This window comes from Theobroma umbraticum, unplaced genomic scaffold (genome assembly GCF_002168275.2).
Source record: "Theobroma umbraticum cultivar Fairchild unplaced genomic scaffold, ASM216827v3 scaffold_147.0, whole genome shotgun sequence".
Lineage (NCBI taxonomy): Eukaryota > Viridiplantae > Streptophyta > Magnoliopsida > Malvales > Malvaceae > Theobroma > Theobroma umbraticum.
This window is the reverse complement of record NW_018397259.1, coordinates 8,200,034-8,219,892: the sequence shown is the minus strand read 5'-3', so window position 1 is coordinate 8,219,892 and position 19,859 is coordinate 8,200,034. Positions and strand designations below refer to the sequence as shown.

The 19,859-nt window shown below is 32.1% G+C and overlaps 1 protein-coding gene and 1 pseudogene across 1 annotated transcript; both read left to right on the top strand.

The window, feature by feature from the left end:
* Window positions 1-6,519: 6,519 nt before the first annotated feature.
* LOC110415471 (receptor-like protein EIX2) lies at window positions 6,520-9,630 on the top strand. The gene is given in 6 exon segments (XM_021427136.2): window positions 6,520-7,687; window positions 7,690-7,984; window positions 7,986-8,095; window positions 8,098-8,270; window positions 8,273-9,058; window positions 9,060-9,630. Coding segments are annotated over 6 exon segments (2,940 nt in total). The 5' UTR covers window positions 6,520-6,579; the 3' UTR covers window positions 9,528-9,630.
* A 1,985-nt stretch (window positions 9,631-11,615) lies between these two features.
* On the top strand, window positions 11,616-13,984 carry LOC149527289 (uncharacterized; annotated as a pseudogene).
* The last annotated feature ends 5,875 nt before the right edge of the window (window positions 13,985-19,859 follow it).

The following is a 19,859-nucleotide window of genomic DNA, read 5'->3' as shown; positions in this document are numbered from 1 at the left end:
TTATTTTGATTTTCAATGATAATTTTTAAATTCCTTAAATTTGTCAAATGCCTTATCTTTTGTTTTGATTAAATAAACATGAGTGAAGCGAGAATAATCATCAATGAACGTTATACAATACATTTTCTCTTTCCTTGTTAATAAATCATTTAATTCACAAATATCAGAACATCCAAGTTCTAATAATTCTGATTTTCTTTCAACTTTTGGAAAAGGTTTCTTAGTTATTTTTGTCCCAACACAAATTTCATATTTTTCAAAATTATTTTTTTGACATGAAATATAACCATGTTGTGACAAAAAATTTAAAGATTGAAAATTTAAATGACTTAGTCTAACAGACCATAAATTAGAAGAATGCTCAACAATATAAGCAAAAGAATTATTAATTTCATTGATACTAAGTTTGAACATTTCGTTATAGGAATATCCTTTGCCAACAAATATAACATTTTTCAATACTACAACCTTATTGGATTCTAATACAATCTTAAAACCATTTTTACAAAATAAATGTGAGGATACAATAATTTTTCTAATTTCAAGAACATGGAATACATTAAGTAAAGTTAATTTTTGCCTTAAGATAAATTTTAACTTAACCATTCCTTTGCTAAGCACTTAGCAGGATTATGGTTCCCCATTAGAATTTCTTCTTTCTCTTAATTTCTTCATAATTCTTGAACTGCCTTTTGCCATTGCAGACATAAATAGTAGCACCAGAATCTAGCCACCATTCTAAATGTTTGTTATAGTAGCAATTTTTACTTCAATAACCATTCCAATATACATTTCAATCACCATCACAATAAGCTCTTTAACATCATGTTCAACAAAGTTTATTTGATTTCAGAACTAGAAACAACAATCTTGTTTTCAAGATTTCTATAATTTCTGAGCTTACACTCTTTAATAAAATGTCATTTCTTTCTACAATGATAACACATTTTATCACTTTTATATTTCTTGGATTTCTTGAAGTCAAGTTTCTAAACTCTGTTTCTTTTCAATTTTCAGAACCTTTTTCTTTTTCACTAACGAGATTTATATTTGACCCAAGAATGAGTGCATCTCCAACATAATTTTTTGCCTCAATATGCAAATGAGTTTAAAACTCTTCAATAGTAAAACTTTTTAGAGAATACAAAATTTTCTTCCTTTATCCATTCTAAGAAGGTGGAAGTTTTGACAGAATCTGTCAAAGGCTAGAGTTTTGACAAAACTCTTCAATAGTAAGGAATTTTAATTTTCAGTTCACTTAATTTAAAGGCCAGAATCCGTAATTCATATACTTGATCTATAATTGGTTTAGTATCCATCATGCTAAACGTGAAGTATCTCAATGCAAGAAATTTATGTGTACCTTTTTTTTTACTTTTTGTACTTTTCCTTAGGTGCAGTCTAAATTTTCTTTGCTAAAGTTTTATGTCTGAGAAGATCATATCGATCAGTGAGAGAATTGAGAATGCATCCATGATATATAAACTCGTCATGTTTTCATTTTTTCATGTAAACATCAGTAATGGTTGAGGTAGCAGTTGTTGTTGTAGTAATATTTTTAGAAGATGTTTCTTCTGCTAACATGGTCTCTTTTGAATTTGATAATTGATCCGTCTCAAGAAAATAATAAATCTTCAATGTGGTTAATAGGAATACCATCTTGTCCCTTCATCTAGTGAAATTCGTTACATCAAATTTGTCGAGTTTGATCACTTCTTGATTTTGGATGTGAACTTTCACAGTTGAATCCAGCACAATCTCCATCATGAAAGAATTGCGAAAAAGGTTTAAAGAATACCTTAAGATTATTAGAAATATTTGAGAAGAAGGAGAATATGACTTTTAAGGCATAAACAAAACACTTTTTTTAAAGTTTTTTTTCAACTTCGAAAATACTACAAAATCGTTAATACACTTATCAAAATAATAAAAATAATAATTTAAAAATATTATTTATATAATAAAGGAAACATGCATGTCTTTTTAACGTAAACAGTCCGTTTTCTTTTATAAGATGACTGTTTAAAAGTTGTTTCTTTCATAATATAATTTTTTATAAAAAAATTATATTTAATAACCTTTCATAATATAATTATTTATAAAATTATATCTAATAAAATAATTATTTATAATTCTTTAATCACAACTTTTCATTAATAAGACCAATATTAACAAACTATCTAACACACCCAGCTCCAAAGCTTTGACAGGTTTTCTTATATTGGCAATCAACTTGACGGACCTCCACTAGATGAGAGCCAAGGGGTAATAAACATAACCATAAGTGTATGTATTTCTCGACTCAATGAACAGTTTGGAATCCTTCTCTTAATTTTTTTTTAAAAATTATATCCGACTGTAAACGTGGGGTGGCTGCTTGTTATTAACGTATACGTATGCCAGGAAGTATCTGGACTGCCTTGGACCCTGGCCGTGGGACTTACTCCATAGTCCCTAACTTGGCTGACTACTTGACTTGACTCCCTGTTCTCTTTCTTTTCTTGCTATTCTTCTTCCACACTTTGATTGAATTTTAAGCTTGTGAAGTTTGAACGTTAAAGCCGATAAGAGCTTTTTTATTTTATGAAAAGAAAAAAAATTAAAAAAAGGCTAATTATAGCATATAAAAACGTAATTAATCAATGGTTGGTAAGTTATAACTGGTCTTTTCATCTTCAATTCTCGTTTTTTCCTTTTCTCCTCCTCCTTTCTCGTTTGATTTTCACTTAAATTTTCAAAGACTGTCAAAAAAGAAAAAGAAAATAAAAATGAGATATGATCAACAGAAAAATCAGGGTAATATTTCTAAAATGGAAAAATAAATCAAAAGCAAGTTCATTAAATTATAGATTTCAATACCACATAATCTACTGATATTAATTTAATTGTATTTCTTTTCTTAATCATTAAATCGTTATGAAATTTCCCCGCAGCCCCAAGCCGAGAGCCTGGAACTTGCTCAATAGAATTGGTGGACTTGACTTTGTTTTTCACTTTCTTTCATTTATGACCACCAATTATTCCAACGCTTTTGTGGAAAAATAATGCAAGCTAGAAATTGAAGAGGTTTTAGAAAGCGCCACATGCATGACGCCAATTATGATAAGCATTACGTAATTTTCTTTTGCTAGAGATTAAATGGTACTACTTTCTGTCCATAATCGAATAAGAGGCTGAGTTCTGATTAATTTGAAGCCCTTATAGCAGGGAGGCCAATACGAAAGTTCTCCTTTCCTCCTCTTTAATTAGAGTTGCGACAAGCTATGTACTCGAATTAATAAGTTATATTCCTTAATTCTTGGGGTTTGAAGATATCTTAAAACCATTAAATTTAAAAATAAATTTTGAGAAAATAAATTAAATTTAAAATTATACTAACTTCGTAGCTGAATATAAACTATAAAATCCCTCTTATATAAAAGTAACTATTAGTGATTGAATTATTTTAGATGTTTTGCAATGTGTTTCTAAGAAAAAAAAAGATTTTGCTCATACTATCCAAATCCCTACCTTATAATAAAATTCCATTAAACACTAACAAAAAGCAAAGAATAACAAAGCAAAAATGTTCTTAAATTATCGGATAGTGATTGGAGGAATTTTGTGACTGATTCCCTTCGTCTTGATTGGGGTCAGACTTGCACTAAAAACTTTCAGATTTCAGTGTAAACAAATCTAATAAGATTATATAGTATAATAATAAAAATAAATAAATAGACGTGCTGGATAAAGCTCTAACTTGGCTTCTAAAAGGGGGTTGTGTTGACTTGACCTGTGGATAAGCAGTCGCAAATCAAGCATCAAACATTTGTTATATGTCTGGAAATTTTGGAATAGCCGTGGGCCGTGACGGTGGCCGTGAGACTTACTCAAATAAAACTCGGTGGACTTGACTTGCTTTTCAACTTTTCTTCTTTCTTCTACGCATTAATTCCTAGGTGAACAGTCACTTCCCTTACATGTTATGCATGTAGCCAAATTCATCCAAATACAGTACATAAACTCACTTTTTCCATGCAATTAAGAGGAATCTTTTTTAAAAACGAAAATTTCCATGGAATTAAGAGGACGGACTGTAAATGCTTCTGTGGAAAATGCAATATGGAAATTCAGGGCCTTGGAAAGTTCCTTGAACGTGATGTGGTTGAAAATATTCATTTTTTAGCATAATTAGAGTTATAATTTTAGCATAATTAAAGTCATGAATCCCCTGAGATCACACTCACATTATCCCTTAAAACACCTCCACAACTTGTCGGCGTTTTCCTCTAATAGAGACATTAACATTATATTTTAACTCACCTTCCTACCTCAATTCTACTCTCTTCATATTTAAAAGGGCAAAAAAATTCCAAGGTTTATTCCACCAATCCACATCCTAAATCAACTTATTACTTTCATTGACTCTTACACAAAACCAAGAACGCATTTTAATAAGAAGAAGAATTCCCTCCTACCCCAAACAGATCGCTTGTTGATTGTTTTTCAGTTGCTTATTGTGTACACGAATAAATTTGAATTAATAAGCAAGAAATTGTTTTGGATTCTTAAGAACAACACCTAGAGAGGCCTTTCAGCTTTAGAATTCAATCAAAATTTTAAAAAATCCAGACTAGCTTGAGGGATGAGGGTTTATATATCCAAATTAAACAAGAGTTTCATAGTCCCTATGGGCATAGGATTTTTAAACAGTTATGGACCGAGAGGGGATCGAATAGAAAAGTAAAATCCAAACTTTTACACCCCAATAACCATGTGCCACATCAGCTTTTCCTATTGTTTAGAAAAAAAAAATGGTACCCTTGTCTGAATTTTAATTGAATTCTAGAGCTGAAAGGCTTCTAGGCCGCTAGGAACACTGACTTAGTGAAGGCTTTTGATTCCATAATAAATTAATTGTTTAATTTTGTTGCAAATTAACTTCTCTAAATTCATATGAGGAGTTTTGTGAGTGATATATATATATATATATATATATAGGATTAAATTCTTGTTTGGCAAGGGTTAAAGAGATTATATAAGCTAGTTGGTGAATTTAAAAGTGTGGGAATGTTGCAACCATATAGTAAGAAATTTCCCGGTAGTCCTAAGCCGTGACCCTGCAGGTCCCTGGCACTTAGTACAATTGGTGGGTTTGACTCTTTCCTCTCTACTTGTGACATTCTATAGCTGGACAGCATTTATGACCGCCAATTATTCCACTATGGACTTGGACGCTTTTGTGGACAAATAATGCAAGCTAGAAATCGAAGTGGATTTGGAAAGCAATAATGAGAAAGCGCCACGTGCATGATGCCAAGTAAATGGTTCTACTTTCTGTCCTTCAATCAAACAAGAGGCTGAATTTTGATTAATTCGAAGCTTTTATGGCTGGGAGCCCAAAATGAAAGGATGCACAAACCAGGCTTAAATGCTAAAAGAAGTCTTTAACAAGCATGGAGCGAAAAATTTTATTTATAAATAATTTATACTAATTCAAGATCTAATTATTAATCTAAGATTCAATATAGTAGAATTTTAAGATGTATTTAATTTTTAATTTTTAATTTGTAATTTAATCATAAAATAATATAATAAAAATAATATTGACTAGATTAACTGTTGATACTCAATATACTATGATCTTCTTCTCTTTTTCTTTATGACTCTCCAAGGGATGGGATATTTTATGTTGTTGTAAACAAAAAAGGGATCTAGCCTTGCCTTTATATAGTGAATCCTTAGTCTCACCCATTATAGGATTTAAGGTTTCTTACACAGACTACACTTTTAAGTTCACATATAACATTAGAGTCTAACTCACTTTATTAGATCATATTATAGATTATAATATTGTCACTTTATCAAAGCCAAATTATCTTAACTTAGCACCCGAGCATTTGACTCTGGTGCATTATCCATTTGCTTAAAGACCAGAGTTCAAATCCCACTTCTCTCAATTATATAAAAAAAATATCTTAACTTAATTTTGACAGAATATAAAAATAAATAATGTTAAGTCCACAAAAAGGATTTTACTAGAAAAAGTTGTCATTGAATTTTAGTGCTAATAAAATTGCTTTAAAAAAAAAAAGTTCTCCTTTCCTCATCTTGAGAATTGCGACAAGCTATCTATTGGATCTAAACTGTATTCCCTAACTAATCAAGAGTTTACAGATATCTTCAAATTCATTTTAGTTCCTTAGGTTTCAAAATTTAAAAATACAAAAAGGAAAGGAAGTGTCTTTTAAATTTTAAGAGAATAAATTAAATATAAAATTATATTAACTTCGTAGATGAATAAAAGAGCAGTTATATGATCATGTTTAGCAAAGTAAGATTTTGGTGATTTTTGGCTACAAATAGTCATCATTACTTCCGAAGTGAATAGTCAAATTCATCCAAATACGTTACACACACCCATTTTTTCTATGCAATTAAGGGGAAACTTCCTCAAAAACGAAAATTTCAACGGACTATAAATGCTTTTGTGGAAATTCTACGTCTTGGAAAGTTGCTTGAGCTTGATGTGGTTGAAAATATTCATCTTTTAACTTACTTTATGTATTTGGCGTTGCTAGCAATGATCAGTATGCAACTATGAGAGCTGTTACAATTTCCTTATTTGCATTTCTTCTTGTCACCGCAGCTACTGTTATTAGCTTTTGTGATGGGAAGTCCAATGTGCTTTGCATTGAAAGTGAGAGACAAGCCCTTTTGAAGTTCAAGCATGATCTCATTGATCATTCCAACAGGCTATCTTCTTGGTTTGAAGGTGATCATGAGGATTGCTGTAACTGGGTTGGTGTTCTTTGCGACAACAAGACTGGCCATGTCAATCAGCTGCATTTGGGGCGTCTGATGCCTGAAGATTATGCCACAAATGCTGTAAGGGAAGTTTACGATCGGTCAAAGCTAGGAGGCAAAATAAATCCTTCTTTGCTCGATTTGAAACATCTCAGTTTCCTAGACTTAAGCAATAACGATTTTGGGGGCATGCAGATTCCCCAGTTCATCGGTTCGTTAAAGAGTTTAACATATCTTAACCTCTCTTGGGCAAATTTTCGAGGAGCAATTCCCCATGAGCTTGGAAATCTCTCGAAGTTGCATTATCTTGATCTTGGATACAATTCCCAATTAGAAGCTAAAACCCTTCAATGGGTTTCTAGCCTTCCTTCTCGGCATCATCTCGATTTGAGTTATGTGAATCTTAGTAAAGCAACTGATTGGCTGCAGGTAACGAACAAACTTCCTTATTTGGTAGAGCTGCATTTGTTACGTTGCAATCTAAATAATGATCCATCTCCAGTTAGTGTTAATTATACATCCCTTGCTGTTCTTGATCTTTCATCGAACACGTTGTCTTCAGTACCTACATGGATATTCAGTCTTCGTAGTCTTGCGTCCCTTGATCTTAATTGGAACAGTTTGAATGAATTCTCTTTATCGTCGATACCCAGCGGGCTGTCTAATTTAAGCCATCTTCAATTCCTTGGCCTTAGGGGAATTGGCCTGCAAGATAATATTTGGAGTGCCATTGGAAAGTTGAGCTCTGTTACTCATCTTGATCTTTCATATAACCAGCTTGAAGGAACAATGTCCCAATGTTTGAAAAGTCTTCGCAAATTAAGGGAGATGGATTTGTCAAACAACAAAATAGATGAAAAGCTATCAAAAATCTTACAAAGTTTTCCTAGATGTAACTTGGATAACTTGAGTCATTGAGTCTGCAATCTAACAAACTTTCTGGCCATTTAACTGATGAACTTGGAAAATTTAAAAATCTAGCATACCTCTCCCTCGGAGGAAACTCCATTTCTGCTCCCATTCCATCCTCAATAGGGATGCTGTCATCCTTGAAACTTCTTGATGTTTCAGGCAATCAATTAACTGGACCTCTTCCTCAAAGTTTAGGACAGCTTGGGAATTTAGAAATTTTAGATGTTAGTAATAATATGTTGGAAGGAGATGTATCAGAAATGCACTTTTCTAATCTCACCCGATTGAGCATCCAATAGTATGTTGAAACCAAACCCAAGTTGGATTCCTCCTTTTAGCTGTGAAGTTATTGAATTGGGTAAGTGGGATCTTGGCCCACAATTTCCTCAGTGGCTACAATTACAGGTGTCATTCCCACTTGGTTTTGGAACCTTTCTTCTCAAATGGAAAATTTAAATCTTTCTCATAACCAACTTACCGAGGAAGTTACATATTTGCCCATCAGTCAATCGGTTGACTTAAGTTCCAACCAATTTAATGGTCCATTGCCACGACTGTTTCCAAATTTACACTTTTTTTTTTTTTGTCTAAAAATTTATTTTCAGGAACCCTTTCTGATTTTCTTTGTAATTCTTCAACTAAACTGCAACCTATCATTCTTGGCATTGAATCAAACCTTCTGTCAGGTGAAATTCCTGATTGTAGGGAAAATTGGCAATATTTAGAGGTCTTAAAGTTAGGAAACAACATTCTAACTGGGAAAATTCCTAGATCCTTGGGATCTATGCGTTTTATTAACTCACTAAACCTCAGGAACAATAGCCTGTTTGGAGAATTACCGTCCGCATTGCAAAATTTTGCTGATTTGATGATTCTTGATCTTAGTGAAAATCAGTTCACTGGAAGTATACCGGCATGGATGGGAGACAAGCTCTCACAACTTGTGGTTCTAAACCTCCGTTCAAATAAATTCCACGGCCAAATTCCTGACAAACTTTGTGCTCTTCATTCTCTTCAGATCTTGGACCTTGCTTCTAACAACATTTCAGGAGCTATTCCAAAATGTTTTAGTAACCTAAGGGCCATGGCCACGAAAAACAAAAATGAATACGTGGCTGCATGGTCTTGGGGAACCTACACTAGAAGCAAATTTATTTATGATGCATTGCTGGTTATGAAAGGAAGAGAGGATGAATACAGTACCACACTAGGACTTGTTACCAGCATAGACCTTTCAGCTAACAGTCTTAAAGGAGAGATCTCCAAAGAATTTGGAAATCTTGTGGGGCTGCTGTCATTAAATTTGTCAGGAAATCTCCTAACGGGTAAGATACCAGAGAACATCGGCAACATGGAAGTCATTGGAATCTCTTGACCTGTCGATGAACCGACTCTATGGTGAAATCCCTTCAAGTTTGTCCGGTTTGCATTTCTTGAATCACCTGAACTTGTCACACAACAACTTATCAGGACAAATCCCATCAAGCACCCAACTCCAAAGCTTTGACAGGTTTTCTTATATCGGCAATCATCTCTGTGGACCTCCTGTTACTAAAAACTGCAGTGCAAATGGCGGAACAACTAATGTTACAAATGGAGGTAGAAGTGATGGGCCTAAGGTGAATGGGCTTTACGTGAGCATAGTGCTAGGATTTGTGATGGGGTTTTGGGGTGTAGTGGCTCCCCTGTTTTTCATCAAGTCTTGGAGGTGTGCTTACTATCGAAAACTGGAGGATGGTGGCCGTAAGCTGTACGTGTTTTGGGCGACTATGGGTATGCAATTACTTGTACCGCAAGAAGCTCACATTTGGGTCTGTTTGGTAATGTAATAGCTAGATTTGTGTGCTCTTTACTTGTCCCATGTTTCCATTTTGATGAGAGAATAAAAGTGGTGTTTCAAGTTATAGTTTACTGAAAATAGATGTAACTGTGTTCAGCTAATGCAAGACTGAGGAATGCTTTTCATTGTATTTCAACAATGGACTATTTGATGAGAGGCTAGTAAGTGAGAGAACATGATTATTAAACTTGCACTAAGAGGCCCTTTATTATCACAATGGGTTTTGCAGAATAAAGGTGTATTCAGTGGGCCTGTTATTCTGATCAAGTAAAATATACACTAAATTTTGAAGGGCTAGATTGAAAGTCCAATCTTTAATCTTATGCAAACCAAAAATAAATAATGAGGAGAACTTAGTATAGAGTTCATAATTATGCACTGACCAAAGCACTTAATTAAATTTAAAGATTAATAACTTTTAACCAAAGTTTTTTGATGTGAAGATTGAACTTTTAAAGATTTTTAAGAAAGATTACATTTTGACTAAGTCAATCATTAGTTATAATAATTTATTTGACTCAAAATAAAAATATAAAAATTTATTTTACTTAAAATAAAAATATAAAAACTTAATTAAGTAAAATAAAAAAAATTAAGACTAACTTAAATTTTTCTAAATCTTTTATGAATTCTTTTTCGATATTATACCTATATTTTTCTATTTCCATTTCCATAGTTAGTCGAGAAAGCAAATCACTTATAATCAAAAGCCACAGATTTAGACATAATTAAATGGCCACTTAGACATAATATATGATAATGGATACATATATTTCTTTATTATAGAGTCATGAATCTTCCTCCCAACATTCGAAAATAAAAAACCCTCCTTAACAATAATGCAAATCTAAAAGCTCAAAATCAATGGTAATATAATAACGCCTCTCATTAGCTTACTTAAGTTGTACATTTACTTTGAGAAACTTTGAATATGTAAGTCAATTAGATCTAGAGAAAATGTATATATATATATATATATATATATAGAGAAAAAATAAAACAATTTTGTTTTCTTTTCAGATGTGATAGCCTACCTGGAACGTTGACTAAAACCATGGTGCCTAAGAAAGTGAGTCCGCAATCCCTTTTACGGTTTTTCCACGTATCAACTCTTTTTACTCCTTATGCTATTCCACGTTGATTACCATGATTTCATTACATTAATTATATAGGGTTTGCTTAATTTTATATAATAAAGATAGGGTCTGCTAGATCATTGCTATTCTTAGTCTTTCAAGCGTGAAATGCGTGCAATTCCTATCATTCATAAATTTTCTGTTCTCCTTTGTAGACCAAAACTTACTCAAACTTAGCTCAATTAATGAGAATGAACCACATTTGAATTTATATCTTCTATTCAAGTTATAGTTTTCCCCATATATACAAAGAATTTTTTTTATATACATCTACTTCCCTTCCAAAATACCTATTATTGATAATTCAATTAGCATAGTTATGATAAGCACGAGGTAATTTTTTTGCTAGAGTTCAAATCCTACGACTTTCTGTCGTTGATCAAACAACATGCTGCATTTTGATAAACACGAAGAAAGAAAATTAATAAAGAATAACAAGCAAAAAAATTCTTAAATTATTTGACAGTGATAGGAGAAATTTTGTGACTGATTTTTTATCAATATGATTAAATGTTAAATTCATTATTTGGTGAGGTATCTCAATATCAGATTACGTACTCATCAAATTCATAAGTTCAAGTCGATTCGAAATGAATTTGAAGATAAATTTTGTAAGTTTGAGTTTGACATGATCCTATCTTATCAAATTATTATAATAATAAATAAATATATTTTTACTTAATTTTAATTTGAAATATTAATTTTTTATTATTTTAATAATAAAATAAAAACTAAATAGAAATGCAGAGGCAGACTCTAATTACTTGGCTTTTAAAACGAAGTTCCGTAGACCCCTAAATTAATATTTATCATATGCCAGGAAATTTCAGAATGGCCGTGGGCCGTGGGTCTCGGATTTCCACTAAAGTAGAGCAATGATTAATTCCTCTCTGAATAATCACTTGAATGCTTTTGTGGAAACTGCAAGGTGGGAACTCGGGGCCATGGAAAGTTCCTTGCGCTTGATGTGGTGCAAAACATTTTTCTTTAACTTACTATATATAATATATTCGGTGTTGCTAGCAGTGATCAGCATGCAACCATGAGAGCGGTTACAATTTCCCTATTTGCATTTCTTCTTGTAATCGCAGCTACGGCTATTAGCTTTTGTGATGGGAAGTCCAATGTGCTTTGCATTGAAAGTGGGAGACAAGCCCTTCTGAAGTTCAAGCCTGATCTCATTGATGAATCAAACAGGCTATCTTCTTGGGTTGAAGGTGAACATGAGGATTGCTGTAAATGGGTTGGTGTTCTTTGCTATAACCGGAGTGGCCATGTCTATCAGCTGCATTTGGGGCTTCTTATTCCTGATGAGCATGCGCCAGATGCTGTATGGGAAGCTTACGGTCGGTCAAAGCTAGGAGGCAAAATAAATCCTTCTCTGCTCGATTTGAAACATCTCAGTTTGCTAGACTTAAGCAATAACGATTTTGAGGGCATGCAGATTCCCGAATTCATCGGTTCGCTAAAGAGTTTAACAAATCTTAACCTCTCTAAGGCATCTGTCGGAGGAGCAATTCCCGATAAGCTTGCAAATCTCTCGAAGTTGCATTATCTTGATCTTGGACACAATTTCCCATTAGAAGCTAAAACTCTTCAATGGGTTTCTAGCCTTCCTGCTTTGCTGTATCTCGATCTGAGTGAAGCAAATCTTAGTAAAGCAACTGATTGGCTACAGTAACAAACAAACTTCCTTCTTTGGTAGAGTTGCACTTGTCAGATTGCAATCTAAATAATGATCCATCTCCAGTCAGTGTTAATTACACATCTCTTGCTGTTCTTGATCTTTCATCGAGCATGCTATCCTCAATACCTACATGATCTTAGCGGGAATAGTATTGCAAGTGTGATTCATAATGGTTTTCGAAACATTTCTTCTCTCAAATTTTTTGATCTTTCATATTCATTGTCTTCACCATCGATACCCAGTTGGTTGTCTAATTTAAACCATCTTCAATTCCTTGGTCTTAGAAGTATCGACCTGCAAGGTAATATTTGGAGTGCCATTGGAAACTTGAGCTCCGTTAGTCACCTTGATCTTTCAGATAACATGCTTGAAGGAATAGTACCCAAATTTTTGGGAAGTCTTTGCAATTTAAGGGAGATTGATTTGTCATGGAATGAAATTGATCATGACGTATCAGAAATCATACAGATTGTTGGGACAATCGGATAATATCAATCTTAAATTTAGGAAACAACAATCTAACTGGGAAAATCCCTAGATCCTTTGGATCTATGCTTTTGCTTGAGTCCCTAAACCTCCGAAGTAATAATCTGTTTGGAGAAGTACCATCCCCATTTCAAGATTTTGCTGAGTTGGTGATTCTTGATCTTAGTGAAAATCAATCCAATGGAAGTATACCGGCATGGATGGGAGACAAGCTCTCACAACTTGTGGTTCTAAACCTCCTTTCAAATAACTTTCACGGAAATATTCCTGATCAAATTTGTGCTCTTCATTCTCTTCAGATATTGGACCTTGCTTCTAACAACATTTCAGGAGCTATTCCAAAATGTTTGAGTAACCTAAGTGCCATGGCCACAAAAAACAAAACCGAATTCCCAGTCACGAATGATGGTATGACCACAATTGTTTTGGATGCAAGGGTGGTGATGAAAGGAAGAGAGGATGATTACAGTACCACACTAGCACTTGTTACTAGCATAGACCTTTCAGCTAATAATCTCATAGGAGAGATCTCCAAAGATCTAGGAAATCTTATCGGGCTGCGGTCATTAAATTTGTCAGGAAATCTCCTAACGGAAAAGATACCAGAGAACATCGGCAACATGGAGTCATTGGGTCGCTTGACTTGTCGATGAACCAACTCTATGGTGAAATCCCTTCAGGTTTCTCCGGTTTGCATTTCTTGAATCACCTGAACTTGTCCTACAACAACTTGACAGGACAAATCCCATCAAGCACCCAGCTCCAAAGCTTTGAAATGTTTTCATATATTGGCAATCATCTTTGTGGACCTCCAGTTACTCGAAATTGCAGTTCAAATGGCGTAACACCTAATGTTACAAATGGAGGTGGCAGTGAAGGCAGAAACAGGTCTGAAGTGAATGGGCTTTAAGTGAGCAGAGTGCTTGGATTTGTGAGGGGGTTTTGGGGTGTGGTGGCTCCCCTGTTTTTCATCAGGCCTTGGAGGTTTGCTTACTATCAGAAACTGGATGATGTTGGTAATAAGCTGTACATGTTTTGGGCTACTACTGGAAGAAGCTCATTTGGGTCTGTTTGGTAATGTAATAATTAGATTTGTGTGCTCTTTACCTGTTTAATATTTCCGTTTTGAAGAGAGAATAAAAGTGGTGTCTCAAGTTATAGTTTACTGAAAATAAATGTAATTGTTTGTTCAGTTAATGTAAGACTGATGAATGTTTTTAATTGTATTTCAACAATCAAGATGGGTTTGGGGTAAAGGAATTTTCAATAATTTTATCTACAATTGTTAAAATTGTATAATAGTTGATAAATATTATGAAATTTGATTCGATTCACAATAAAATCAATAATGAACAAAATGTAAACATACATTTAAAGAATGAACAAAATCAATAATTTTGATATGCTGTTGCCTTCAAAATTTTATTGAATGAGAAGCCAGTAAGTGAGGGATCGAACATAATTAGTATTGTACTCGGAGGCCCATTATTATCACAATGGGTTATTGATGATAAAAGTATACTGCAGTGGACCTCTCCTTCTGGTAAAGTAAAATATTCACACTAAATTTTGATGGGCTAGATTGAAAGCCCAATCTAATGCATACCAAAAATGAATAATGATGAGAATTTAGAATAAAGTTCAAAATTATGGACTGACCAAAGCATTTGATTAACAACTTTTGACCAAGGTTTTTGTATGTGAAGTTTGAACTTCCAAAGACCTTCAAACACTTTATGAAGTTCGGAAAGAAATCTCCAAAATGCTAAGATTGATCAACCCTCTAAGGGGACATGATCACAATTACTTTTCTTTTTTATTTTATTTTATTCACAAAAGACATCAACAACTTTAAAAGCCCTATTATATTACTCATTTCTTGACCACCTTTCTCAAACCACAAACTATAGCAACAGAAGATGCACTAAGCTTTGGTTATCTGGTAATTCATGGGTTGAAAACATTTGGATTTGCGATTGTTGAATGCATAAGGTATAGTTGATCTAACAGCTATCCATCAAACTATAAAGTGAGTGTTTGCAAATTTTCCCAGGCTTGGCTTTATATTGGTCAACTAATAAATTTTTTATAGAGCACTGATATTATATTATAAAAATAGAATGCAATGAATCATTATGAATGGCCCTACTTATATTATTATTATTATTTTCATTGCAATCATGCCACTTTTATTGTTTTGTAATATATATAATATTATTTACATATTAATCAAATTCATACCAGTTAGAAATTGTTGTACCGGGTAGAGACCATGTTTGAATGATTTCCATATGTTAAATTTCAGTTTCTATAAACCCTAATTAGCAAGGAGATAACCAGATATCTTGCTTCATAAATTTCAAAATTGAATAATTGCTTCATAAATTGTTAAAGTTGCATAGTTCTTGCCACTCAATTTTTTCTACGGGTGCTTATGCATGGGGGAATGAATCAGAATTGAACTCTATCCTTAATTTTCATCCATCTTTGGTTGAAGGGCAAAAATTTTCTATGCACAAAACCCTTCTTGGGGTTCCATCTGCCTAATCAATTTTTGACAACAATGCCAACTTGCAAGGATACACACACACACACACATCCAAGAATCCATCCCCTCACATGAAATCAACGTGATTATTGTTATTGAAGGCTGTATGTATGATATAAGAAGCGTAAACCAGTTCCCTTTCTATGCAAAAATTAGGTTCATGCACATTTCAGAAGAGTTAAAAACAGACATGGGCACCCCTATCCAATTTGTGGTCGTATTTTATTGCTGATCCATTTCTTTTTCCTGCTCCTAATGATTCAGTTAAAGTTGAGATGTTCGTACACTCCAAATTTTCTCCCCAACAGGTTGTTTTTAATTAAGATATGATTATTTGAAAATGCTTATAGATTTTCTAGTCAAAAAAGGGCAAGAGGCTGCATAAATAATTTGTTTCTTCTGCAAAGGTTAAATCATGTACCATATCTCACTACTGTCAATGTTAAAAGGCTATTTTGGCCCTTGTGCAATTTAACAAGGTTATCTATCTTACTAACTAACAAAGAGGATAACCTAAAGAACCCATGTCTTGATTTTGAGGTTTATATATTTAAATAGTAATAATATTCTTTTAATAAGATAAACTTTAGTTAGATCTCTTATGATATGATTTTTTCTCACATAGCACTTTGAAGGTTTTTTTTTTTTTCATATAAAACTTTGTATTTTACGTTTTTTCCCAAATTTAGTAATGATATTAAATTGTCAGTTAAATTTTTACAAAGGGACAATGACAAACTTTATGTTTTAATCTTTTTGTATTGTTGTTTGTTTAATTAAAAAAATAACTCTTAATCCTAAACAGAGAATCCATCGAAAAAAATTTATCTAAGAAGATGAATGTTGGCCATTATTTTTGTCAAAATTCTTAATTACATACATATTTGGCCTTACCATTCCAACTTCATTGATCAAATATCCCACTTGTCCAAAGCCAGCAGGTTTAAAGAAGACTTCCAAGTATGCTGGGTATGTGAACTCCTTCCACAATTGCAGCACGATGGGTCCAGGTTTTCCTGTCAGCACCAAATCACTACAGGAAAGTGTGCTTTAATGCCCAAGTGAATATTTCCTTTCCAATTAAACCCATTCATTAAAAGGCTTTCACGTCTCTTCAAAATTAAAAAAGTTCTGCTTCCAATGCCAAGATGTTGGTATAAGATGACGGATGGTCAAAATCTGACTAGAATTTTTCTTTTTTAAATATGCTGATAATCAAATCAGCTTTAGATCTACCCCTACTGTTGTAACCCAAGTTCAATCTTTGTTTATTATTATTATTTTAATAAAATCTGGCTTAGAATTTTTCCCTATATATGTTTCTTGTTTGGATAGGGAGAATGTGAGGAGATTAGAACAGAAAGAAACGTAAACAAAGGTTATAATTTTTTTTAATTAAACAAACAAAAATATTAAAACACTGAGGCTGTTACTATCTTTTAATAAAAATTAATTAATTAATAATTTAATACCGTTACTATATTTGAAAAATAAAATAAAATACGAAATTTTATATGAAAAAAAATAACTTCAAGGTGCTATGTGAGAAAAGACCATACCACAAGAATCTATGTAGAGTTTCTCTTTTTTAATATAGTCTAAAATCTGTTTTTTTTTCCAACAAATTTGAATTTCAGTAGTCAAGAAAAAAAATTAAAAAAATATTCTTCTTTTTATGACCTAAGTTTTTAATAATATCTCAAATACGGGATCAGATAAGATGAAGCAAAAATTAAATACCAAACGAATAAATAAATAGTAGGTTATAAAAGTAAAGGCTGAAATGGCATTGACAGGAAGAAAATCTCCTGGCAAGGAGCTCTTTTGAATATTGTGTAAATCCAAGACAGCCACTCGTGCAATATAATAGTTAAATTTTTTATATCTTCCTTTTGAAGAAAAAATTACAAACATGTTTCAAATATCAATCATAAGGTATAAAAATATATATAATTTAATAACCATGTACAAGCAATCAATACTTAGTCAAAGTAATATTAGAGACTAATTAAGAAGTGACAAATCATCCGATTAAGGCTGAAAGACTATGCTTGTACAGAGTGTGAACTTGGAAACAATTAAAAAGGTTGTACTCGAGTGAAGAGGTAAAACCAACTTAGAAATATCACATACAAAATTATGATCACTGACTTTTACATATTATTTTGTTGATTTATCTAGAGAATTTATTAATAAAGAAAATATTTTATGAAACGATTACTTCACGTAATAATAATTATTTATTTATTTCATATTATATGTGATCATTTAAAATCCCGTTACGGCGTATTGTATGGTATAATCGGTCGGTAGAATTGACTTGACTTGATAACCGTGGGCTGTAGCCGAAAAAGTTTGTGCAGTTGGAAAAGTATAGTGAAGAAAACTAGGATGATTTTCTACTAAGACAAAATTGATTCTAACAACAAAAATCCTTTTTGTTTTTTTGCTTTTTGAAGTGTTTTGAAGGAAGTTTTCGTATTTATTTCTTTTTTTACTTTTCGTTTTTCTATGCCACGTTTAAGCTTGTGAAGTTTGGAAAGTATAGCAAAGAAGATTAAGGTAATTTTTTATTATAAAAAATGCATTACTAATTATTAAGTGAACAGTTACTCAACTTACATATTATATATAGTCAAATTCATCAAAATACAGTATGTGGAAGATCTCAAATCAATAAAAAATTAGATAAATTTTAAATATATAAATATAAGTTTTTTATCATCTATCAGACATGTTTTTTTAATTTAAAACGTGAATCCATAATGTATAAGCTTACTAGATTTCATGAGAAATACAACGATTGAAGTAGATAAAACGAATCTTGAAACCTATAAGATATGCTTTTTAAATTGAAAATATAAATTCGTAATTTATAAATTTAGACACACTTACTTTTTCCATGCAATTTGAAGAAATTTTTTCAAAATGAAAATTTCTACGGACTATGAATGTTTTTGTGGAAATCGTAGGATAGCCATGGGCCGTGGTCGTGGGACTTACTCAAATATAATCGGTGGACTTGACTTGCCTTTTCTCTTAATTAAAAAAATGACCTTTCTAATTACAACTTTAAAGTATAATCTTTTTTTTTTTTTTCAAAAATGCATTCTTTCCCCCTTTGACCATGCAATATCAATAGTCAAATTGTCAATAAAATGTTAAAATTCAAAAATACCCGTATTCCTTTCCAACACTAACTTTATTGTCCTCTGAATTCTCTCTTTCTACACTTTTTTGTCTCTTTATTACTTCCTATAGTATCGATCACCATCACCATCTCTACTTTAATTTTTCTTTTTTGTTAAATGTAAAGCCCAATAGCAACAAACTTTAACAAAAGTTTTAAACTAAAATCGCGTCTCTAATGAAATGATAAATCTAATAAATTTTAAACATATGAAAATAAATTTAACTTCATCAACAATAAATAATAGATCTAACCTCAACTAAACTCTTGTGAGATCAAGTTTAAATCTTTTAAGTTGTTGTTAGAAATTAATTTCACTATATGGTGTTAATGTCTTGCTGATAATGATCTTAGGTTGTAGTCATGATGGTGCAAGGAGATCGTTGGAGGGAGAGATCAAATTAGCAGAGATAGAGGAAGAAGGGGAAGTAAAAAGAAAGGAACCATTATACTTTTTCGACACTAATAGGAAGGGAAAGAGCAAAGAGAAAATAGAAAAAAAGGAAAACAATAAAAAAATTATTGCTTATTTAATTAGAATATTATTACTTAATTTTTTTAGATTTTTGTTTTGTCACTTCAAAATTATGACTTTTTTTCCATTATTAATAAAATAATCCTAAATAATTTGGTTCTTCTTTTAATTTTTTCTTTTTTATCATTATGTGTCTCTTTTTTATTTTTTAAGTTGAAAAACATTGAATAAAATATACTTTTATGATTATTTAATTAAATTAAATTATGAAAGTTTTTTTTATTTTTTTATTTTTCAATTATTTGAAGGTAATTAAGATTTTTAATGTTTGTAAATAACGGTTGATTAATACTTATAATTAATAAATATTCAAGGGTTCAATAATACACTTTAAAACAAGAGGGCTCAAAATATATTTTTAAGGTGTGCTGAAGCAGGATTTTATGTTTTACCCCCTTTTCACTTCTTTCTTTTGCACATTTAAGCTTGCGAAGTTTGAAATGTATAACCAAGAAGATTTAGGTGATTTTTGACTAAAAATAGATTACCTCATATATAGCCAAATTCATTCAAATACAATACGCACACCCACTTTTTTCCATGCAATTAAGAGCAAACTTCTTTAAAAACGAAAATTTCGACTCACTATAAATGCTTTTGTGGAAAATGCATCGATTCCAATCCTCTACTTCCTCGGACCACTCAGGAAATTGATGTGGAAATTCGGGGCCTTGGTGAGTTCCTTGAACTTGATGTGGATGAAATGTCTTACTGTATATATTCGGTGTTGCTAGCAATA